The sequence below is a fragment of the Phaseolus vulgaris genome, chromosome 3 (genome assembly GCF_051622355.1).
Source record: "Phaseolus vulgaris cultivar YP4 chromosome 3, ASM5162235v1, whole genome shotgun sequence".
Taxonomy (NCBI): Eukaryota; Viridiplantae; Streptophyta; class Magnoliopsida; order Fabales; family Fabaceae; genus Phaseolus; species Phaseolus vulgaris.
This window is the reverse complement of record NC_143500.1, coordinates 49,032,269-49,058,289: the sequence shown is the minus strand read 5'-3', so window position 1 is coordinate 49,058,289 and position 26,021 is coordinate 49,032,269. Positions and strand designations below refer to the sequence as shown.

The window sequence follows — 26,021 nt, the reverse complement described above, 5'->3', positions numbered from 1 at the left end:
GAGAAGCAACGGGAAGAAAAAGAAGATGAAAGAATGGTATTTGACGTGGATGATTGATTGAGGGAGGCACATGTGTGGGTGAATAATGAAATGAATGAGCCAAGAGGGACCCTTTCAGCGCAACAAAGTTGACGTTAAGGCAAAGGCAAAGCTAGCAAAACAACAAAATTGGTAACAATGTAGGACCCTTCTCACTGCTATAACTTATCAATTCCACACCCACCCATTTTGACTTTCCCATTGGTTTTCCCACAAGACCCATTCCACACCATCCAACCTCCTCTCTCTTCAATGCAATCCCCCTACCCTTTTTCCTACAATCCAAACCCTCCTTCATTCCTTCCGTTTCAACCTCTCTCTCTTCCTTAGTCAACCGTTTTATACACGACATGTCCCTCCTCTTCTGTCCAATTCTTTGACTAGGTCCCTTTCATTGCTTTTTCTTCACTTTACTCATCAAAAAAATTCAAACAAAAACCCCTTCAGTATCCAAATCCATCCCACAAAAAGTTGAGAAACGATGAGTATCCAAGATAAGCACCAAAGATAAAGTAAAACACATTGAGGAAAAAGCAAAGCTAAAAAGGAACAAAACCAAAACCCACTTGCTTTCCTAATTTTCAGATTCAAATCCCTTACCAAACCCACCACAGCCTTACAATTTTTTTAATGATGCAACGGATTCACAATGTTTCGGCCTTGAAGACATTGAGAAAAAAAAGAGTAAGAAGAATCCAATAATATTGTACAGGGAAAAGGAACACCCCACTATTTTGTTTGGAGACTAATGCCCTGACTAGAGTAAAGTTGCAATTGAACAGCCCCATGATTACCCCAGTTGAAATGTTGTAAACCTGATTAATGGTTGCGTTTCCGATACTCCTGGTGACGGGAAAAAGATGATTGGGTAGGACCTTCAAGATGATTCAAGAATAAGGTTAGTAGCATCAGCCGCAGAGAGAGCGTGATTGTGCTCCCCCTCATAGGTTACCACCAGCATAGCTGGATCATCCAAAGCTCGTTCCACATGCTTGCGCGCTGGACACCCTCTAACGCTACTGCACTTGTAGTAACCCCTGTCATTCATTTTCAAAGAAATTATCAGCACCCCTCACTCCTCAGATTCAAACCAGCATAACAGGAAACCAATAATAAATTTTGAAATTCAAGAGTCAACTTTCATGTCTCAGAGCATACTCGTGCAAATTACCAAATTAGTACCTTGGATGAGGGGATCCTTTGATTGGTTTCTGACCATACTTCCTCCAAGAATAATCATCTGGTGGAATATCAGCCATCTTCAAGCTTATAGCCGGTACCCTCACCACCCTCTTCAACCTCATTTTCCTACTGCGTCACACCAAACCTTAATCGTCAGAACAAACCATCTAAACTAAATTGCATTTATTTGCTAAAACCAACATAGAAAAATTAAAAATTGGAGCGAGTCCAAATTTAGTTACGAAAAAAAAAAAGGCAATTTGGAAGAAAGAGGAGTAGTTGTTGAGATACCTCTTTTTGGAGCAATGGCAGCGGCTAGAGGAGCTACCGCACTTTCCAGAAGGCAAGTTCTCAGAGCTGCACTTCCTCTTGAAAGAGGAGGAGGAGGAGAGGGGAGGCTTCCCCGCGGACGAGACGTGAGAGAGAGAGGTGATGTGGAAAGCCCCCGGCGCAGGCGGGGGCGGCGAGGAGGAAGAGGGTTGTTTGGTGTGGGCGTCGGCGGTGAGGGAGGAGATGAAGGAAGTGGCGGGGGTGGGGTAGGAGAAATAAATGGTTTTGGAAGAGGGGTCGTTGTTGAGGGTGTTGTCTGTTTTGGGGATTTGGTGCAGAGGGGTGGCGTGGAAGACGGAAGGTTGGGAGGGTTGTGTGGAAGAAGGAGGCGGAGGAGGAGGAGGAGGAGGGAGAGGAGCTCTTCGGAAGCGGGCGTGGCCGGTTGGGGTTGGGGTTGGGCCTGGGCCCGGGCCGAGGAGCGAAATGACGTTTTTGAACTTGGAAACTGCGAGGTCAGCGACGGCCTTGCAGTCGATGGCGATTTGATTGGAGGAGTTGTATTGTTGGGGGGTCTGAGAGAGGAGTCTGATTAGCTTCTCCACGCTCTCCAAACCGGAGGCGGCTTCTTGGACGGCATTTTCCTCGGCTTTGGTTGTGAAAGTGGTGGTTCTGTACCCCGTCATGAGCTCCACGGCCATAGTTGTGGGCACTACACCATGGGAGAGGAGGAATTAAGAGAGAAGGTGTTGGTTGACAAAGGGAAAGAAAATAATAGGAGAAGGGGTGGGGAATGGTTATGGTTATGGTTATGGTCAAAATGGGTGCTATAGATTCGGCTGCTTTGGTCCACTAGGTCACTGGACTGTCACGTTACCCTCTTTCCGTCAAATGTTGCTGCCATCCCATCCCATCCCATGCCAATAACAATGTAACACCCTATCCCGCTCTCACTCTTCCAAACGGACAAAACACCTTCTCATTATATTTATTATAAATATTACATTTTAAATATCTTCAAAAAAAAAATTTAATTTTCTAAAATCAGTTTTAATATCATTTTTTTTTTGAGATTGGTTTCCAAAGCTTAGGTAAGTGGTTTTGGGCTATAAAATAAACTTAAAGTGGCATCTTATAAATTTTGAATATTATTTTATTAATAAGGGAAATATAAAAATATTTGAGTTCCTCCAGGCCTGACTCTTTTAAATAAGAAATCTGATTTAGCCTTAATTTTGAAGATTTTGTTAAGTTAGTGGAGGACGTTGACCTTTTGTTGATGGTGGGGGCCACGTGTTATAATTGAAGCCAGGATTCTTGTATTGTAGGAGTAGGCGTGTGGTGAATGGCAATGTGTGAGAAGGGAAGGGGTTGATGGGGTGGGTTTTGACTACATTTGCATTTGCATTACTATTGCATTTGCATTACATTTCGTAATGTTGACTTTTATTCACACAATACCATAGTAATTGTATTGTCTGTTTCTTGTCTTTCTCTTTGCTTTCATACTACAATTTCCTCTTATCTATTCTCTCATACTAATATTTATCCTTTCGATATGTAAACAGTGGAAATCAGGTGCTTTCAGGAATGTTTTCCAGCGTGTCTTATTTAAGAACGTATTTTTTGTTAACATCTTATTAACGAAGGTTTAACTGTGTTAATTAAATATCACAAAGAAAAACTTGTTAATTAAAAAATATGGTGATAAAACATTTTATAAATGCTCCAACCAAGAAAATCTTTATGATATATGTTCTTGTTTGTTTTGATTGGGAAGGTTTCATTTTATTGATAACGGATATTTTTTAGTCTTCTAGGTATCTACTGTTGTTTTCATTTGATTGTCGGATTTCTATTAAAGGTGAAGAGTATTTGTAAGAAGTTTTTCTACGTTCAAGTTAGAACTTGGAATAGAATAGTTGAAAAATGTTATTAAATATATATTTTGATATAGTATTAATCAACCTGTTTATAAAGATAAGTCAGACTCTTAAACTTTTGAGTTTAGATTAGTACGATTTTTATAATTAATTTATGTATTAATTTGTTATCAAATACAATTTTTCTGTTAATCTTATTCTTAATTTATACTTATGGTACTAAAATATATTCGTCGGAATAGTTAATCAGGATCTAAATACGATATAGTACAACAAGTTTTTCGTTAATAATCCGTCTTACTGTATTAGTAAAATGAAGTTTTAAAGTATTTTCACCATATTTACCTTTTTTTATTATTTTAATAAATCTTTTGCGCGTATATATAACTTTTATATTATTATCTAATCATTGATCTGTATATATAATATGTTAGACAATTTAATATATTAAATAAATTTTATTGTCACATTGAAATTAAATATTTGCTACTGTACTGTACAATGTTTAAATTCTAAATAAAAAACAAAAACAGAAACGCGTAGATTGAAAAGTATAAATTTGATAATTGTATAAAAAAAAGTTCAACGAGTCAAGTCAAAATAAATACACATATATAATATATTCATAAAATGACATAACCAAATAAATGTCAAGTTGATTTTTATTCTATTTTAATTTTGAATTAGTTTTTTATTATCATCAAATATATGTTTTTCTTTTCTTTATTTTTATGTGAAATTAATATTTATCTTTAATTTAAACTTTAGATATATAAATACTTATAATACAGAAATTTTTGAAATGTATTTTTAACAGTTCTCTTTTTTGACATAAAAAATTAATTCAATTTTAAATATAGATTAGGATATTAAAACATTTTATATTAACTTATTGTTAAGGTGAATGTTTTGATATTTCATATGGTAAGATAATTAATTAACAATAATTCATTTCAATAATTTTGTTACTATAAATATCTAGAAGATTTAAAATTTGGACTAGATAAAAATCAATTTTACGTGTTATAGTAATAAACAAACAACATATTTAAGTTTAATTTATTAAAATATTACAAAATTTTATTTTTAAAAAATTTACGTGCCATTGTTTAATTTAAACCGTATTGATAAAATTAAAAAAAAATATAATATAAATTTTATCCATGGTTTTTATTTGTTGTCAATCTCCTTTTTAAAATTATTTTTTAAGTGTATTTTTAATGCAATAATATATTATAATTTTTTCTAGTAAGAACATCACTGTATCAATTTTTTATTATTTAGATAATTGTATAAAAATCTCAATCACAATAACTGAAAAGAACCCTCAATATTTAAACTCTTTTCACAGGAATAAACAAAATCATTAAACACAAATCGAACTGGACGAGGTAAATCATGTTCACGTATTGTTTTATGAACTAGAAAAAAAATTATGTTTAAGACATCAATTTGCCACGTAAAAAGTCTATAATTTTTATCTATGCTATGAATTAATAGACTTCACAATACTATACATGTTATGAAGAATTGAAGGATATACGTTATTTTAGGCATTGTAGAAATTATTCCAATAACCTAAATTGTTTAAAAGGATAAGCATGCAGATGATGTTACACATAAAGTATTTGACTTTTTCAAATACTTTATATCCTTGTACGCAGATTACAAGAAACATATATTAGTTGAAACGAACAAGTTCCTGAAAAACGAATTAGAAATTTATCTATCCGATTTTAGTTACTAAATTTATAATTTAAAATAGTAAATTAGATATCAATTTAGAAATTAACTTATAAATTTTATTAATAATAAAAAATATATTTTTTTTTATAAAAGTTTTCATGTTAGGCATCACTATGCAACTTGACATCTCAGCTAGACTGACACCTCAAGTAACAACAATCATCTGTCATCACATGATAAAAGTATTATTAAAAAAAAAATACAAAAATATGGGAGGACTATAACAAAACCCACATGTTAACAAAAGCGATACATAGGTATACTATACCTATTCATAAAGAATTCTAATAACAGACTATATGGAAGTCTATTATACCAATGAAATGATTCTCTATGAATGAACCCTAAATTAGCCAACTTATCAGCACATGCATTTCCCTCACGAAAAATATGACTAACCCTAAACCTGATTGTCCTACAAAAATTAAGACAAGTATTTCATTGATTACGAAGCATCCACGGAACATTAGTCCTAACAGTAAACGCAACACAAACCAAGACAAAATCATATTCAAGCCAAACATTAGTAAGTCCCATCTTTTGAGCTTCCTCCATAGCATGTATAACTTCATAAAACTTAGCAACCAAAACAATCTGAACTTCAAGAAACCCTGAAAAAGCACCAATAAATTCTCCCATACTCCCACGAAAAATACCTCAACAAGTAGCAAGACCGGGATACCCCTAGCAGCCCCATCAGTGTTAATTTTAACTCATCCTGGTGAAGAAAATTCCCATCTAACAGGAAGAGGACGAAGAACTTTCCCACTACGAGTCTTAATACCAAAAAAACTTAATCACGTTGAAATCCAACATATCATTCTTCATTGAAGCTTTAGACGAATTTCCCACTAGACAAGTTAAATCTTTAATTATCGAAATAGTCTTAGAAACCTCAATCTTATCCTGAAATCTAGCATAATTCCTCATACGCCATATCATCTAGATACACATATTTTCTAGTCCCCCATATTTATTGAATAAAATAAATTAAATAAAAGAAAAGGAAAAAGGAATCATATTTATTGATAATTAATAACTTTATATTTACTATTTTAATATTATTTACAATTAACTATTATTATAAAAATGGAAATATCAATAAAATATTTATAATATAATTTAAATATATAAATATTTATAATTTATTTATGACAGATATAATATTAATACTAATATTTATTATATAACTAATCATATTTGTTTGTGTATTGTTTTGCCAGATTTTTCTTTATTTTGGTAGAATAAGTCAACGTGTCTTTCTCATATCGTTATATTTTTTATTTTTGTCGTTTTTTCTTTGGTCTCTCACTTTTCACGTTTAAAAACAAACACAATGTATGGGTATTTGAGATGGTTTCACTTCTCTTACCTTGGGTCCCATAAAGGAAAGTTCATGAAGAGAGGTATTGTATTGATAAAAGAAAAAAAAGATGGAGAAAGTCAATCAAAGATAAATACAAAAGATTATGTTTTTTTTTTTTTTTATAAAGTTTTCGTGTTAGGCATCACTATGCAACTTGACATCTCAGCTAAGCTGACACCTCAAGTAACAACAATCATCTGCCACACATGAAAAAATATTATTAAAAAAAGAAAAAAGAAAGAAAATACAAAAATATGGGAGGACTAGACCAAAACCCATATGTTAACACAAACGATACATAGGTAGATTATACCTATTCATAAAGAATTCTAAGAACAGACTAGCAGGGAGTCTATTATACCAATGAAAAGATTCTCTATGAATAAATCCTAAATTAGTCAACTTATCAGCACACGCATTCCCTTCACGAAAAATATGAGTTACCCTAAACCTGATTGTCCCACAAAAATTAAGACAAGTATTCCATCGTTATTCAAATAACAAATTTTTTTTATATAATAATAAAAATAATTAATTGAAAAAAAATATTAAAAATAAATTAAAATAATTAACAATAAATACCTTTTTATTTTAACCAAACAATTTTTTGTCACTCATTCTTATATTATTTTTCTTTATTTCTATATCTTCATCAAATAAAGTAAATTCAGTACGATTAGTTATGCACATGACTTTTACCTTACTCTTTGTTTCTTATATTTGTATACATATTAATATAATTTTAATGAGACAAAATTTTCTTGAGTGACTTGTGGCATAATTATTATTTTTTAATAGATGGGAGTGACATTTTAATGTAAATGAATTCAAAACTTATTTTTATTATTTCTTTCTTTTTTATTTTTTTCCTGTGTTATCTTTCTCCCATTTTGTAGTGGTAGTAGTAATAATCTCACTCCTTCCTTGTTTAATCCTTCACATGTGAGATGATTTTTTGGTATATGTGAGATTTATGCTCGCACTTTTGTCCTTTCTTACAATCTCTTCAGTATAAGATTGTTTTCTGATTCGGATTGAGTCACTAATCCTCCTGATTTCGATTGAGTCTTGAGTTAAGCACTCATTGAGTCAAAATTCAAACACTCTTTCTTTCACCTAAGTTCGTTAAAAATCCCTTAAACTTAAACTTGACGTCATCTATACTTTCCTAATACTCCTTTTAGCATATTTCAAAATTTTAATTCTTTATAAAGACAAAATTAATCTTCACCATATAAGAACTCTGTGTCATGTCACAATGGTGAAGAGGAAATATTTTTCCTTGCAGTTGTCAAAGACTACTTTTTTAATTTTTTTTTTCTTTTGTGATCTTAACATTCTCATTCCAAACTCATCCTATCAATCTTTCCGAGGTAAATCATTCCTGCAACTGATAAACTGTGACTTTCATAGGATCATCTTTTAAATTTTTAAAATTGTCCTTTATTCTGAAATTAAAAATTTAGAATCCAAAAAATACATCTTGGCAAAACAAACTTAGAATAGATTTGTGTGTTATGAAAACGGAATTCTAGAATATAATTGAAAAATCAAAATCCCATTATAAAAAAGTAATTCCAAAATACAAAAGTTATATTTTAAAAAACAAGTTTTTGAAAAATAAAATTCAAAAATATTATTCGAAACAATAATTTCAGAAATAAAAGAAGTGTTCCAAAAATCCAAATATAAAAACGTATTTCAAAAGAAAAAAATCCAAAATATTTTTTCATTCGTCGTAGTCCTTTAATTTAAGAATATTTTTGTCATTTTACAACTTCGAGGTGGGGTGCAGTGAGTAATTTCCTCCTCCCGGGGCATCCAATTGTGCGCGATCTTTGTGAATGAGTTTATAACTGCTTACTCATTTGAAACAAATCTTTATATAACACGACGATGTGACATCTCCATTTTTTATTAAATTTATATATTAATTATTTTAAAAAAATTCTATTTTATCCTAATATTAATATTTGTTTTATTTTATTATCACATTGCGTTCAGTTTCTATTTTTTTCAAACATTTGATATACTTAAAAAGACAGTTTTAAATTGAAAGAGAAGAGGAGGGAAGTTTTTTTTTTTATATTTCAGTTATTTTTTATTTTTATTTTTAAATATTTACTAAATAACTAATTAATTATAAAATTAATTGAAAGTTATTTTTAAAAAAATTGTTACGATGTTGGATCTCCATCAAAAACTAATATAATGTTATTTTGTGAAAAACAGTTATCAATTTTAAATTTTAAATGTAGAGTAGTTTCTCAATATATGTGAAATTTAAAACAATTTATTAAATGTGAAAATTTTTACTATGAAACAATTTTTTTATATTTTCATCTCTCTTAAAAAATATAATTTTTATTTCTTCTTATTATTTGATTTAATTGATATTTTTTTATTTAATTTTTAATATAAAATATAATTATATATAAATGATAAAAATAAAAAAAACGAAAACATTCTTACAACATGTTTCTGCTAGTAACAATAATATTAATGAGATATTTGATAATACTTAAGCTACTTATTATATAATTTTGTACAAGCAGTGTTTTTAATAATTTTTTATTATTCATAAATATTCATTGAATAAGATATCGGACTTACCAAAATTTGTGATATTAAAAAAATTTCATTAAGAAAGTATTATAATAATAATAAAAAAGGTGTTAAAAACAATGGTTTTCGCATTTCTGAATAAGTATGAAGAAGAAAACACGACCATCATCCTTTATCTTTTAGCAAAATGAAAAATAATATATATATATATATATATATATATATATATATATTACCAAATAATATTATTTCAATGTAAAATCTCTAAAACAATTTTTTCATGTCGAAATTAGTCATCGGTGTGTAATACAATTTTTTTAAATATTTTAAATAGCATAATCTAAATAAAAAAAATGTATTTTGAATTCAAAATACTAAAAAAATTGTTTTAAATTGTACTATTCGCAGTAAAGGAAATATATTTTAGATTATATAATTTAGAATATTTTTTTTTAATTAAACGAAGAAGGTGAAGTTAGGGTTGAAGGTGGAGAGTTGTTGCGAACGAGAAGGAGAAAATAGGTGTTTAGTGAAGAAGATGAAGAGGAAGATAAAATTGTCATTTCATTCTGTGAGGAAGGTGGAGGAAAAATTGTCCTAATTTTCTTTAAATTTTTCATGGGCTTTAAGGACAAGGTCCACTGTGAGCAAGGCCTTTTCTTCTTGTACTCCCATGATTTCAAGCTGCTCTATAAATTTAAATATTTCAAATTTATTCTTCTGCTTTTGCATTTTGATTTACAGTTTAAGACTTTGCAATTCAGAAACTTCCTCACATTAGTTTCTTTTAGAATGTATAATTCAAATATAAATATTTTATTTTTTATTATAAATTGTACAAAATTTTTATTTTAAATGGTACGTCTCAGATTATACATTTTTAGAATGCATTCATATTAGGTACTTTTAGAAAAATATATATTTCAAAATTTATATTAAATTATATAATTTAAAATATATTTCTGAATTAAAAAGGATATATTATCCACAATACATTTTCAATAAAATTAAAATGTAATTTCAGTGTCGTTAAAATTTAAATAATAATTGATAGTTAAAATTTTAATAATTAATTAGATATTAATTTAAAAATTATTTATAAATAATAATAAAAATTAGATAAATATATTATTTAATTTTTAAAATAATAAATAATTTAATTAATATAATAATTAATATTTTTTATTTTTTATTTTTTAAATTAATTTTTATTTAATGATTTTATTATAGGATTGACCTTATCAAACACACAACTCCAATTTATCAACGATTTATTTCAAACAGTTTTTCCACTTATGGTAGTTTCAAAAAAGTGGAACTCTAATAAGTCCCTGTGGTTCTTATAAAAATGTGACTATTCTGGAATAAACTTGGTCTTCAACCTATAAAATAAAAATATCAATCTATTAGAATTAGAAATTCCAACTCATTCGATCAAATTTTACCTCATAGTACACTTATAAAAAGTAAAAAAAAAAATATAAATATCATCTTCCTTTAAATTGATCTACTCATTTGTATACACAGTTTGAACATATATTCCTATTCATCAACTTACAAAAATATTATTTTTGGACATCACAATAAAAACTATAATCGATATTTTTAATATTATTTTATCCCTTAATTATGGGCAGGTGTAAAACTATGATGATACTGATTTCTTGATGTATGCTTATAATAAATTATATTCCAGAATTATTGTTTATATATATAAAAAATTAGATCAAGCTAAAATACTTGATGAGAAAGTAACCTCGTAGAATTTGAAAATCAACATATACATAACTAAAAGGAAAAAAAACTACATATATACATATGCATATACTTAGTTACCTTTGATAACTTCTCACCTTGTATGGAGAAGAATCTTATCAGAGTAATAATAATTTTTTAAAGCTTTTAGTCTAAAACATTTTTAACATGTTTTATTAGTAAGGAAAAAGATTAATATACATCCTATTTTTAAACATGTTTTTTAGTAAGAAATTTTTTTAAATATACTTCCTGTTAGGGACACATGCTACAAACTTCAACACGATATAGAGCTCAAATAGTGCAACAATTTGTTTTTCTTTAAATAAATAGATAAGTGTTAGATTATAAATGAAAAGAGGTTATCTTGTTTGTTTATCTCATGACGAATATTTATATGATTTAAATCAAATATTTCATTCCACATTAATACCATCTACTAAACTGTGATTTAGAAATGGTAGTTCTATTTTAATTTAACTTTGTATATATATAAAAAGAAAATATTACTTTGTCAACATCAAGGTTAAAATACAAATTTATAATTTTTCAAAATTTCTCAAATTAATTATATGAGTCCACATTTTAATAATTTTTTTATTTTTAAATGTGATAATTTAAAAAAATATCACGGTTGAATTGTAAAGATGACTAATTTGAAAATCATCATTTGATTATTGAAATTATACTTAAAAACTTTTTTATAAAACATATGAATATATTTTAGCTACATAGCACATGACATGAAGATTCAAACGAATCTAGAATCTATCTTCCTTGGGACTTGTTTGTTGGCAGCATACTCCATGAATGGCCTGGCCACAATTTTGCATTTTGATGCTATTTGAATAATTAAGTATTAATGGATACCATCAATGATTCCTTTTGCTTCATCTTAATTATATGCCTTCTCAAGATCTTTTAGTTTCTCTTAAAATATTTATTATTTAAGAAAACTCATAATTGTTCTTTTAACAATAGGGAATTTTCGTATAAAAATTTAAATATATTCATAATTATGTTCTAACTTCTTAACGAGGGCAATTTTTCCAAAAATTAAATTTATGATAATATTTTTTTAATTAATAATTTCCAAATAGGTGCATTATCTTAAAAGATAAATAAAAAAAAGAACAGAGTAATATTTAAAAATTACGATTATATCACCCCTATTTCATAAAGCTCCGACACGGCGAGTGATTTTCGCTTTTGTGTGTTGGACGTATATCGGACACGGATACTGATAGACACGAGGACGACACTGTGTTGGAGGCATTGAGCTGGGTCAAACACGACCCAATTTGTGGACACATGATGGATACTTTTAAGTGTGAAGGAGAACAAAGAAGATGAAGAGTTGGGACAAAGACTGTGAAGGCACCGACAAAGAGTTAGATAATTTTTGTTAAAAATGAAAGTAAAGAGCTTGGATAAATATTTATAAGATGATATAAATGTAATAAAATATTATCCATAGTAATCTCTATATTCTATCAAGAAATTCCTCAAAATATAAAGAAGAGAAAACTAAATTGTGGATATTGCAGGAGATGGTTTTTTATTAAATAAAAATAGAATTTTTGAAATTGCTAATTTATCTTAATTTATTTCATGATGAATCAAAATTATAAGCTGTATTTTTTTAATGAAGATGAACAAATGAAAAACATTATAATTTAAATATATTTATCTTTTGTTAGATTTTTTTATAAATGTTTTTTTTTTAATTTGTTCAGATTAGAAAGTATATTAGTATGTTTTAAATAATATGTTTTAATTTGTTCATATGCCGTGTTCCATATCCTGTATTTTTTAATTTAACCGTCCCATGTCCTTGTAGTTCAAAATTAAACAACATCTGCATATATATATATATATATATATATATATATATAATACAATCAGATGATAGGTATTTTGCTTTAATATTAGAAAAACATTTTAAATGATCAAAATTCTTACAGTTGATTATCTGAAGAGGATTTTCCATTGGATGGTTAGTATGGTTAGGCGTATTTGATTTATTTTACATTAAAAAAAGATAGAGTAAAATGAGTTTTATTTGTAATACATAGGTTTTTTCTCTTTCTGTTTTCCGTCCACCAAATATAGCCGCTGATAACTTAAATATTATTGTTATTGATAGTTAAAATTGAAGGTGTGTATCTATCTACATATATATATGTTGATTAAGGTTCAAGTTAGACATAACTCAAGAAACTAATCTAAGATCAGAGTTAGTCTTTGAGTTCATGATAAAAAGATAATAAATAAAGATTATTTTGAAGTGAGTTATGGCTTATGAATCTCGAATATTTTTTTAAATGGCGTGTTTGTGTCGGACATATGTATCGGACATCGACATTCGTATCACACATATTGAGAGTGTTCAATTTCAAAAAAATATTTATTAGATTTCCGATAATTTTAGTACGGTTTTAACACAATTTAAAAAAGAAAAATATATTAATTTTTTAAAAACTCAAATTTATTGTATAAATTTTTATTTTGATTATAAAAATAAAAAATAAATTATTTTGAATCAATCATAAAAAATATCTTTCTAGTCTAAAAAAATATAAAACATACTTGTGCACATAAATATTTATTGTTAATTAATATAATTTATAATTATATAATATATAGATCCATATTCCCGTATTTTATATTTTAAAAGGTATACGTATCTTTATATTCATGTTCATATCGTATCATTGTCCATGTCCGTGCTTGTGCTACATAGATAAATTATATAGATTATAGTTAATTATTGAGTGAAAGGGATGGTGGTGAAGAGTTATACGGAGGAATAGTTTTTCAAAAAATATGTCTAACTACATAGCTTGCAAGCATTGAAAATCAATATAGTTCCAAATAAAATTATTGAATTGTTTTGAAGATAAGGGAATATTTTAATTTCCAAAGTCAGGGGAGCCATGCCCTTGAAAGAGTTCCCAAGTTGTTGCAAGTTGCGCATATCTCTGATATCTCTGATTCTCATCCATGCCTCTGAGTTGCAACTATCACATGCAAATGCAATCACACTCCAACTCTCATCCCTTTGCAACTTGTGGATACAACATGATATGAATTGTGCCCATTATGCAGGAATTCCAACTTTTTTTCAAACTCCTGATGCAATATAATACAACTTATCTGCATATCATAACTCAAACCAACAATCTTTATCTTCCCATTCTCCACTCTTTCCATAAACAACTTAAGACCTCAAAGTAAAAAGGTAAAAAGGATTTCACTTCCTTTCATTAAGAAAAGGTAGGGATTCATTCCCTTCACTGCTAAGGCTATGCTATCACACATACCATTCTAACAAATTCTCCTATTACTTTATATAAAAGTAAATATTAACTAATTTTGAATTTTTTTTCAAATTTAATAAGCAAAGCACTATGGGAGAATTTAAAATGATTCCTTCAGTAATATTTATTGTTTGATTAACTAGTTATTATTTATAACTGAGAATTATCCAATTTGGTAAAGTGAAAGTAGTGATGGAAGACCCACTGAAAAGGCTAAGAAAGGTTGTAGGTAGATTAACTCGAAAGTAAACGGAATCCTTCTGTTGGAAGAAAACTGGAAGCACTGTATACATGGCAATGTTTATTTTCAACAACGCAAAAAACATAGCCATTGCCACCATCTTCCACACTTAAACAATGGAAAAAAAATATGATAAATTCTTTACTCACTTAAGAAGGAAGAATTTTGTTTCTTTTTATGTACCATTATCATCAACGCTACTTTTGTAGTGATATTCAAAATATCTTTATATATTAACACACAGTATTAATTTAAAGAATTAAAGTAATCTTATATATAATGGCATCCCATTGGGACATTTTCCCGTAAACCTTTTCAATTGAATTTCTGAAAAATAAAAATATTATTTTTAATATAAATTACACGTGTGTCTATGTGTTAAATTATTTAAAATTAAAAAAAAGTTGTTTATATATTAAAAAAAGTTACTTACAGAGTTTTTCTTACTAAAAAAGTACTTCCCATGGTTTTATACTCTAGAAGTAATATAACTGAGATTCCATATTTCAAGTCTGCTTTAAACTACTTTTTTCATAAAAGGATTGATCAAATCAAATAATATTTTGAGTAATACTTTTAACTCTTCTTAATAAAAAAATAAATAAATTAAAAAGTATATAAATTATTTTAAGAACATAAAAAAAAATCAATGTTTACTTTCGTAAAAAGTTAATTTAGTCGAAGTTAATATACTTAAACTTTTCTGTATTTTCAACCGTGTATATATATATACATATATATATATATATATATATATATATATATATTAACTTAAGTGCTTTTATGTACTATTTTAAGAAGAATTCTATTTTTTATACTAATTATCCTAATTACTAAACTAACGAAACTCAAAATATATTACCATTTTACTAATATATTTTCTTATTTTATTAAATAGAAATATTAAGAGATAAAGTTAATATTTTATCAATTTTTTTTTAAATTATAGTGCAATTTACTCTAAATAAAACAAAAAAATGGAATAATATTTACTTCTTATAGACTCATACATGAGCTAAACTAACTAATTTACGCCTACTAAGAACAATAGTTAAGTTGATCTAACATTATTGGTTTCATATAATATATACTTATATTTTCTAAATTATTCTTGGTAATATTATTTGAAGATGGTTCTTGAATTATATATAAATATATTTTTAAAATACTAATATTAAATAAATTTTGAAGAATTAAAATTTACTTATATTTATCTATAAGAATATAAGATCAAAATTCCCCATTTTCTATACACATTTCATACGATTAATTATATTTCAAAATTAAAAAATTACAACATCTATAACAATATATATAAAAAATCTTCCTTTTGTCTATACATTTTAATTCTTACTTTATTCTTAATTGTATTTTAAAATTAAAAAAATTATAACAATATACATAAAGAAGATAAATTATTATATTTTTAGTTTTATTTTAAAATTATAAAAAATAAATAAAAATAAACTGTCTAAATACTAAAAGTTAGTGTTCTATAATATTATTATTAATATTTTTTTTGTAAAATATATAGAAGCACAAAATGTTTCATTTACACTAGTATTTAATAAATATAATTGTTTGTCAAATAAATGAAATCCATGATATTAATGTTCAATTAATTAAATGACCCAATCTCTCATATAACACTATTTATATTTTTTATTTCTCCATCTATCTCATTTTGTTTTTATTTTCCATTTTGTTTTTATTTTCTTATCAAACACAGTTCAAAAGTAATTTTTTTTTTAATAAATTAAAAAAATTAATAATTTTAATTTTGAATGCATTAAAAAAATAAATATTTTTAATGTTTAAAATAGTTAGAATTATAATTAATGAATAAAGAAATGAGTTTTTACAAAATAAAAATAAAAAAGTAGTAAATTAAAAATGTTTAGTTTAATTTTTTTTTAAGATTGAAGAAAATAAAAAATTAAACCATATAACAACATAAAAGTTAAATCTATAAACATAAATTAGTATTTATTTTTATTATTATTGATGATGTAATCTTGTTAATTTCAAATAAAAAATACAGGACACATAAGTATAAAAAAATCAAAATCAATTAGTATTAATTAATAGTGGACATTCAGATAATATTGAAGTGTCTACCTAAATGCAAAATTCTAAAAAAAATTAATACAAATACTATACTTAATGCTTAAAAGTAAGATTTTTTAAAAATAAATAAATATAGAAAATAAAAATAACAACGATAAAAATAAAAATAGAAGCAGAAATAAATAAAAAATGACAGAAAAATAATAATAACTAACAAATATATATATAAAATAAAAACAAAAATTAAGATAAAGATAAAAGATAAAAAATAAAAAATAAAAATAAATTTAATTAATATTAATTGATTTTGTTTTTTTTATTGTTATGTACTTTATTTATTTATTTTTGAAATATAGAAAAAAAAATAATGATAATTAGAAAAAATAAAAGTAAAAGTGTTAGATGGAAGAAATAAAAATAAAAAGAGTGGTATATGTATAAAAATAAGCAATTAAACTACATGAGTTTCGTAAAAATAACTATGTATTAACGAATTTACTAAAACGCCAATAATGAAAGGAACAGAGTTTGCAATTATTCATTCTGAGAAGCCACGTGGTGTGACAGTTCTCTTTACCATTCCTTTATTTCCCTAACTCAATTGCTTACAGTACTCCCCTCTATATAAACTCACCACTCCCTCTTCTTCTTCATCAACAACCATTCAACCTTTCACCCTCCTCTTCTCTTCCTCACACCAACCATGCCTTCAATGCTGATACCCACCTTGCTCCTCCTTTCCTTCACGTTCTCACATGCCACCGCCATGTCCATCATCAATTACTCCGAAAACGAGGTCATGGACATGTACGAGGAGTGGTTGGTGAAGCACCGGAAGGTGTACAATGGGTTGGATGAGAAGGAAAAGAGGTTTCAAGTGTTCAAGGACAACCTAGGATTCATACAAGACCACAACGCTCAGAACAACACATACACACTTGGGTTGAACAAATTTGCTGATATCACCAATGAGGAATACCGTGCCATGTATTTGGGCACCAGAACTGATGCCAAACGCAGGGTCATGAAAACCCAGAACACCGGTCACCGCTATGCTTACAACTCCGGCGACCAGTTGCCGGTGCATGTGGATTGGAGGTTGAAAGGTGCAGTTGGTCCAATCAAAGATCAGGGAAATTGTGGTAAGTTTTTTTCCCTATCTTATCGCCTTTTCATTTGGTAAAGATAACGTTTCTTAATAACTGTATTTAATTCTACTGTAACAGCTAAGGTTACGTAACTATTAAGTATTCGTTTAAACTTATGTAGTATAACACTTTTCTAGTGAGATGATACTCTTCAAAAATATGTTTTGCGAGTATTAATATACTTCAATTTTTTATATTTTTCACATTATTAGTAACTAACTTGATTGCCTGGATTTGTTTTTGAAATTTAGCTATATTTTGAAAAATCTAAACTGAAGAGGGAGGTGTATTATTAGATTTAAAAATCTAAACTGAAAATATTAAAAAAATTAAAACTGGGGTATCTTTTTCTAAAAGATAATAATGTTAAATTAAAATATTTCAATTTAATTTGTTAATAGATTTTTATGTGTTTCTATTTTCGTTAACGGTTTAACGAGTGCTTGAAATTTCTCCTGAAAACTAAAACAAAAAAACGGTAATTCAATATTTTTTATTTATTTATTAAAAGATAAAATTGTCCAATTAAAAATTCACATAAAAAATACAAAGGCATCTCTTTATATAATGGTACAGATGAATAGTTTTTTACTTCTTTTCTTATTTTAGTTATTCTATAAGCAAAATATTAAATTTATTTTTATAATACCTTGAAAAGAAATTTATAAGTGAATTCGCAAAAGAAAAAATATAAGATTGCTCCAGTTCAAATATTTTCTAGAGACATATCTATCAGATAAAATCTTAATCATTAAAGCTGTTTAATTTATTTACTAAAAGTACTAAAAATTTGTACTTAAAAATCATGGATGGACATTATCATGTTAATAGATTGTGTTATGCATGAATGACGCAGGAAGTTGTTGGGCGTTCTCAACAGTGGCTGCTGTGGAAGGTATAAATAACATAGTTACAGGGGAGTTTGTGTCCCTATCAGAACAAGAGCTTGTGGACTGTGACAGAGAGTATGATGAAGGATGCAACGGTGGCCTCATGGACTACGCATTCCAGTTCATCATTCAAAATGGTGGCATAGACACAGAAGAAGATTATCCATACCAGGGCATTGATGGAACTTGTGATCAAACTAAGGTCACTATACCAATCTTTCTAAACCCCTTGCCTCGTATATTCAACTAAATAATTGATTTGTTTCTAATGATTTTGATTGATTTATACTGCTACAGAAAAAGACCAAGGTAGTGCAAATTGATGGTTACGAGGATGTTCCATCAAATAACGAGAATGCCTTAAAGAAAGCTGTTTCTCATCAACCCGTAAGCGTTGCTATTGAAGCCTCTGGCAGGGCTTTGCAACTTTATCAATCTGTGAGTATACTCTTTAAAATGTTACACACTGATCACTACATTGATTTTCATTTGAGACTATGTTCTTAAATTGGTATTATGCAAACTTTTAATTTTATAAGAAGCTTGAGACAAGGAACTAATACACAATGCAACAATGTTTAGCTGTCAAATGTATATGCTTAAAGTTTTCTGAATTTTTCCAGGGTGTGTTTACTGGTAAATGTGGAACAGCGTTAGATCATGGTGTGGTGGTTGTTGGATATGGGACTGAAAATGGTGTGGATTACTGGCTGGTGAGGAATTCATGGGGCACTGGATGGGGTGAGGATGGCTATTTCAAGATGGAGCGCAACGTGAGAAGCACCTCAGAAGGGAAGTGTGGAATTGCAATGGACTGTTCCTACCCTGTTAAGTATGGTCTAAACTCTGCAGTTCCTAGTTCAGTTTATGAAAGCACCGAGGCATCTATTAGCAGTGCTTGAAATAACATGATCATTATTTTGGAATTGGAATTGGATCCTTGGAATCTGGAAGAGGAAAAAGTTCTAAAGTTGCAACCAAGTGATGTTTCTGTTGTCTTATATGCTGCTATTGGATATGCCTGGTGGGCTATTCTTGTACATAAATTTCTTCAGGTTAAAACTGAGCCTGATTATCTATTTGTACTGGTTTTCACTTGTTATTCCATTTGAATGTTTAATCTGAAATCCTTAATGATATTAAGTTCTAGTTATATTTTATATACGGATCTTCACTGTTTGCCATGACCTTTGTACATTTGTTCTTCAATATTAATCACGCGGTTCAATGTTAGAAATTATCTAAATCCAGCACTATCATGGTTCATGCTTGATGCTACTAAGAGCACTTGGAAGTGCGAAAATATCACGGCGCTACCCTCTAATTGCTTATCATTGTGCCATGTAAAATTTCAAATTGAAACGTAGGAAAAGCGTAAGCCTTTTCAAGAACATTCATACTCAGTTTAATAGTTGAAATTAGAATAAAAAATTAAAAAAACAGGTCTCATGACGAACCGAGGCACTGATCTACAATTAAGCTCAGAGAGACCTAGAACCAGATTCAAGAAAAGGAAAATTAAGAGTCAAGTCAATTGCAGGAATGACATTTTGCTTAGTAATCTTGGGTAACTTGATTATTTACACTGCCTTCTTGATATGATCCAAGATAATGAGATCCAGGCCAAACCAAAAGTCATGGAAGCTATTGTTGCCCATTTCCAACCAAATGTTATCACAGAAATATCCTTCTCCATGTCATTTTGTCTTCCCTTTAACTGTCAAATTCTCAACCTTACTCAACCAATGGTTGCTTTGATATATCATTTGTATACCTTTTTGAAAGCCCCAAGAAGCTTCCTCCCCCTTGTCGCGCTAACGAAAAAATACCCATTCTTCAAGGATCTAACCCAGTGAATGTGAGGCCCTATATGTTTCCATACTTTCAAAAGCTAGAGATCAAAATATTGATTAGAGAAATGATGGAAGCAAGATTGATCAGACCAACAGTTTTTATTCTTCTTCGATGTTGTTAGTTTAGAAAAAAGACGAAAATTGGTAATTCTGCATTGCTAACCAATAAGGATAGCTTCCCAATTTGATTAATTGACCAGTTAGACGAACTCCATGGCACACATTGATTTAACAAGCTTGGGGTTCCACCATATTAGAATGCATGATGAGAATATTCACAAGACCACTTTTCGAACTCACGAAGGGCATTACAAGTTTCTCGTAATGCTATTCAAGCTAATTGAGATTTTAATCCCATATGGGTTTCTACACACCATTACGACTCTAATATAGCATCCAAACCTGAGTACACTTCCCAACATCCTTTGAACCTAGGTACACTACCTAACATTCATTTATAAGTTGTGAAACCTGTTGGATCCAAGTACAACACTCAGACATCTGTTGGACCTGGGTAGACTGTCCAACATTTATTTATAAGTTTTGGCACCTGGATACACTGCTCAACATTCATTGGACTTGATTATACTACCCATATCCTTTGAACCTGAATACACTTCCTAGCATTCATTTATAATTTATCAATTCATGCAGACATATCTGAGTAAACATTTTTATTTATTCTTGGCTAACCTTGTTAAAAGTTCTTAAGAAATTTTTTCAAAAAGCTTAAGTAAATAGAGTATTGCAATAAACTTATTAAAAATACATGAAATGAAAATTTATCATAATAACAATATGCTAAATAATAATATTCTCTCAAAATTCTTACAATAAACTTAAATTTCATACACATAGTGTTATATATATATATATTAATTATATATTTTATAAGTTTTATATAAAATTATTTATGAATTCATATATGATTTAATCTAAAGATAGTTAATTTTAATTATAACATGTTCCCAATTTATTTAATTGGCAACATGTTATAGTTAAAATTAATTATCTTTAGACAAAATCATATATGCACTCATAAATAATTTTATACGAAACGTATAAAATACATAATTATTATATACTAACGGTGTGTATCTACATTTTTTTTTATTTTTAATATATATCTATATTTTATTATTATTATGTATTCAATATTTATTGTTATTATGTATCTAATATTATAATCATATTTAAGTTTTTTTTTAAGTTATTTGAGATAAAATTGTAATTAATTGATAATGTAAAAATTACAATATACATGAAAATTAACATCATCCTTACCAATTATTATTTCATCCACTTCAAGGAGGAGTCAAGATTTATAAAAGTTTTTTTTTCAAAATGTTATAATAGTGAGAATAGAAAGAAAAATAGTTGTTAAAGTCACAAACTTCAAGTAATATCTAGAACACAACATGGCCATTGATTCTAGTTTATGGTACACATATTGCATACAAATATTTTAATTTATAAATTAACTCAAATATGTATACCCAAGGTAACGACACAAATCAACACTTGACAACATGGAAATACCACTGGAATTAGCCTGGATCTCCTCCTCATTAAAACCAGATACAATACCAAAATTTGCTATTAGTTGTAAAAATGCATGAGCTTTCAAAGAATTTCCATTGCTAGCATCCATATCAAGAGCATCCAATATGGGTTTCCATTCCTCAACAATGGCCTTTGATAACTTCTGAAATATTACAATAGAAACACAATCTTAATTGATGAGGAAATCACACAAACATTCCATCAGCATGATACATGTTCGCGAAACTTTTGTGTTTTTTTCTTGAACATTCATAATTTCAAATACAACCGGATCTTGTTTCTCCTGAAGTCTCTGCAGTGAGAAATTATCATGGATTGCTTTTTATTGTAAAATATTTTTTTTCATTTTTAAAGTGAATATATGCTAACTAATTATCAGAAAACAAACCTCTTATGATGCTCAAGAAGGTCTTCAATAAATTCTTCTTCCCAATCACTTACATCAGTATATTGCACTCAAACAACACCAAAGTCAATAATTTGTCAACTTCTTTTGTTCCTTGAAAAAAATGGCAACCTTGGAGAGATGTTCCCATAACATACCGCAAACACCAAAACTTATAGAGATTTTCTCAATCAGCGATCCAAAGCCACGGTAGAAAACCTCGAACATCCATAACCGATCAACAACAAAAAGGACAACACTAATTTTCACTCAAAAGAAGATAAAAAGATAAAAATCTAAAGAGAGAGAAAAGGAACAACACGAACATAAAAAAAAAAAGAGAAAATTGATCAATAAATCAAATAGAAAATTTCTCATTATACCAAATGAAAAATTAATTCGTAAATCAAAAAGAAAATTGCTCCTTATATCAAATGGAAAACTCCTCCCTCGCTTATTCAAACTGGGGAAAATTGTGGTATATCAAAATGGAAGTATGAAAATAAAAAATGAAAAAGAGGTTTGATGGATTTATAAAACCTTCGGTTTCAAAATTTAAAAATTTAAAACTTTAAAAATTCAAAATTTGAAAATTTAAATTTTTTGAAAATATAAAATTTCGAAATTTGAAGTGTTTCCAAAAGGATTTAGGGTTTGAAAATTTGAAAACTTTTGAAAATTTTAAAGTGTTTCAAAAAGGCTTTAAGATTTAAAAATTTAAAATTTTACAATTTTAAAAAAATAGAAAATGATGCAATGTCCATAATAATGAAACAAAATCAAATATTAATCTAACAATAAAATAGAAAAAAAAAATTAAAGAAAGTTAAAGGGTAAAATATTTTGAAATTTTAAAAAAAATTCAAAATTTCGAATTTCAAAATTTAAAAATTTCAAAATTTAAAAATTTAAAAATTCAAAATTTAAAAAGTTAAAAATTTTAAAGTTTTGAAAATTTAAATTTTTTAAAAGTTCAAAATATAAAATTTGAAGTGTTTCGAAAAATCTTTAGGTTTGAAATTTTGAAAATTTTAACCAAAACATTAAATAAAATACCATAGAATGAAATCTAATTCTATAATTTTTCACATAGAGATGATGGGATACTTACTCCCTGAAGAAAACTTTTTTTTTATATATATTCAGAAATGGTGGTTATTATATTATGATTATTTCAAAATCTTAATATATGTTTCATTATTAGTTAAAAAAATTAGAAAATGTCTAAACATGTTTTCTGAAAATAAAAGGTGAATAAAACTTAGATCAATATCTAAAGTATTTTTTATGTCATTTATTTTATTTCAAATAGAAGTTTCTTAAGACATTTTTTGTTAACCTTCCAACCTAGACTTTAAATTAATGAGTTACTTAGACGTAAATATAATTTTAGTTAGAGAAAATATCCAAGGAATTTTGTATAACTTTTATCTATATATAAAATTTTAAAAGGTTCGATGTTGATGTGTGGCTATGTTATTGCAATTAAAAATTTAACTATTACTAAATCACTTGAAAACTAAAACTTTAAAATTCCATGTAAATATTTTTATAAAATGTCATCTAAAAAAGTGTTTTGATTTAAGAGGTGTAGAGTTTAATGCAAATGTGTTAACTAGTGGAGATCGAATTTTTTTTACCTAATCTCATGAACGTCAATGTTCTCGCCAAGATGATGGATGGTTTCCGAGATGATGATTGGGTGGCTTTCCTGTAAACAGTGATCGATCACAAGGAAAGGGAAAGATCTGCACATGCAGAAAATTCTCCAGCAAGAACATAAATTATAATGTATAAAGAGTATAGTGAGTATGAAAAAGTTGAGAACACTCTTAATGAGTTGTTTGTATATTTATTAGCTTATGTTAATTTCATTATTTTTTATTGTAAAACAAATAGATTTAATAACAATATATCAAATTATGAGACATAAATAAATTTAATTGCAATATCTCATAATAAGAATCAATTCTCGAAGAATTACCTTGTGTAATATTGCTTCGAGATTTAGTTGGGTAATAATAAGATGGAGATAAATCCATTAGGTAATTGAATGAGGATTTCCAATATTTTGGTTGATAAAGAATTACATTAAATACAAAATATGTTGGAATAAAAGTCATTTATAAAAAAATAATATTAATTATGTGATAATAGGATTGATTGTGATGAGATTTTATTATATAAATTAAGGTAATAATTTGGAGATAAATCCATGTATGTATTTAAATGAGAATCCTAAATAGCTCGGTTATTTGCCGAGATTACTTTAGGAAGTAAGTGATCCATATCGTTCCATTCTGTTATGGATCTTGCCCAAATGCCATTTCCGGCTTGAACAAGAACCAAGTAGGTCAAGAAAAATGAGTCAAGTAATCCATCACTTAACTAAACAACAAGATAAAGTTCATGCTGAAGCAAATCAATTACCACAAGAAGTGAAGAAGTGGCAAAGTGATTGGAAGGAACATTGACAAAAATGCAAAGGTTGAAGAAGAAATTGAGAAAGATGTTGTAAGGAATGAGGAAGAGCATGTGGAAAATGAAGAAGAGGACAAGTAAAAAATTGTTGAAGATACTTCATTCCATCAATACCTTCTATCCTAAAGTTCCTTCCAAAAGATATAAACAAGCTTTGTGTGGAAGTCTTTGTTTTCACATCACTTCATCTTCAAAGATATATTTATTAAAACATTAATTCTCTTTAGATACGACAACCTCAATTATATTACAATTATATTAAATAATCCCAACCACCATCAAGTTTTCTGGCTTTGTGAATCCCTCTTATTACAGACAGGCCAAGGTGTTTGCCTCAACCTTTCATTTGTTGGATTTTCGAAAGAACTTCATCTTAGAGACAGATGCATCAGGACTAAGCATGGGTGTTGTGTTGTAGTAGGAAAGACATCTAGTCATCTTTTTCAGTAAGAAATTTTGCCTTAAGCTTCTAAGATCGTCCACTTCCGTTGGAAATTACATGTCATTACAAAGGCTATTTATTGGGACGAAAATTTATCATCTATACATATCAACGAAGCTCACAAGAATTAATAACACAAAATATCTAAACTCCTGAACAATAATATTATCTCTCAAAACTAATGGGCTACAACTACGATATTCAGTATAAGGTTGGGGGTTCCAATAGAGTTGTAAATGCACGCTTAAGAATACCAAAGCTCAGACAAATGTTAGGCATCATTTTTCCAATAAGCTATCATGTTGATCAAGAGCTCAGTCAACAATTAAAGTGGGTAGAAGTGAACCCTAGGAGTTTTTCGACTATCAAATGTGTGTTGTTTCATCAAGGCAAAATTTACCTCTCTGCCAACTCTGCTCTTACGCCACTATTGTTAGAAAAATACCATGAAAATTTTATCTGATATGCAAGCTCCATAGGATACCCAAGAGCATGCATTTTATCTGATTGAGATCCTATTATTCATGAGCCCTATTTTGCGATCATTTTTCAGGCTCAACAACACTATGTTACGCATGACTACTGCTTATTATCAGCAAGGAGATATGTATTGGGTTGAATGACACTATAATTCATCGTATCATACTTCAGCTGGAATGAGTCCTTATCAAACAGAATATAGAAAACTACCATCTTCCTTACTTCCTCATGTTACTAGATCTAGCACTTGTGGAACATCAGTTAATTTGCTTGAAGCTCAAACTAACATTAAGACTTATGCAGATCAACAGTACATGCACATTCATTTCATTTGGGTAACTTAGTGTG

At 28.2% G+C, this 26,021-nt stretch overlaps 2 protein-coding genes across 3 annotated transcripts; one reads left to right on the top strand and one right to left on the bottom strand.

Annotated features, from left to right (window-relative positions):
- Nucleotides 1–591: 591 nt before the first annotated feature.
- Nucleotides 592–2,670, bottom strand: LOC137808278 (putative WRKY transcription factor 15). 2 transcript variants are annotated; one of them, XM_068609307.2, is made up of 3 exons: nt 1,513–2,670; nt 1,222–1,350; nt 592–1,076 (listed from the first exon to the last, which is right to left on the bottom strand). In XM_068609307.2, the coding sequence occupies exons 1-3, from the start codon at nt 2,187–2,189 to the stop codon at nt 917–919; spliced, it is 966 nt and encodes a 321-aa protein (XP_068465408.2). In that variant the 5' UTR covers nt 2,190–2,670; the 3' UTR covers nt 592–916. The 2 variants fall into 2 exon arrangements, with proteins under 2 accessions (XP_068465408.2, XP_068465409.2); XM_068609308.2 differs by having other exon boundaries at nt 1,222–1,347; nt 1,513–2,570.
- Nucleotides 2,671–17,048: 14,378 nt separating this feature from the next.
- LOC137808275 (cysteine proteinase mucunain) lies at nt 17,049–19,629 on the top strand. The gene is made up of 4 exons (XM_068609304.2): nt 17,049–17,573; nt 18,436–18,671; nt 18,767–18,907; nt 19,093–19,629. The coding sequence occupies exons 1-4, from the start codon at nt 17,135–17,137 to the stop codon at nt 19,369–19,371; spliced, it is 1,095 nt and encodes a 364-aa protein (XP_068465405.2). The 5' UTR covers nt 17,049–17,134; the 3' UTR covers nt 19,372–19,629.
- Nucleotides 19,630–26,021: the final 6,392 nt, after the last annotated feature.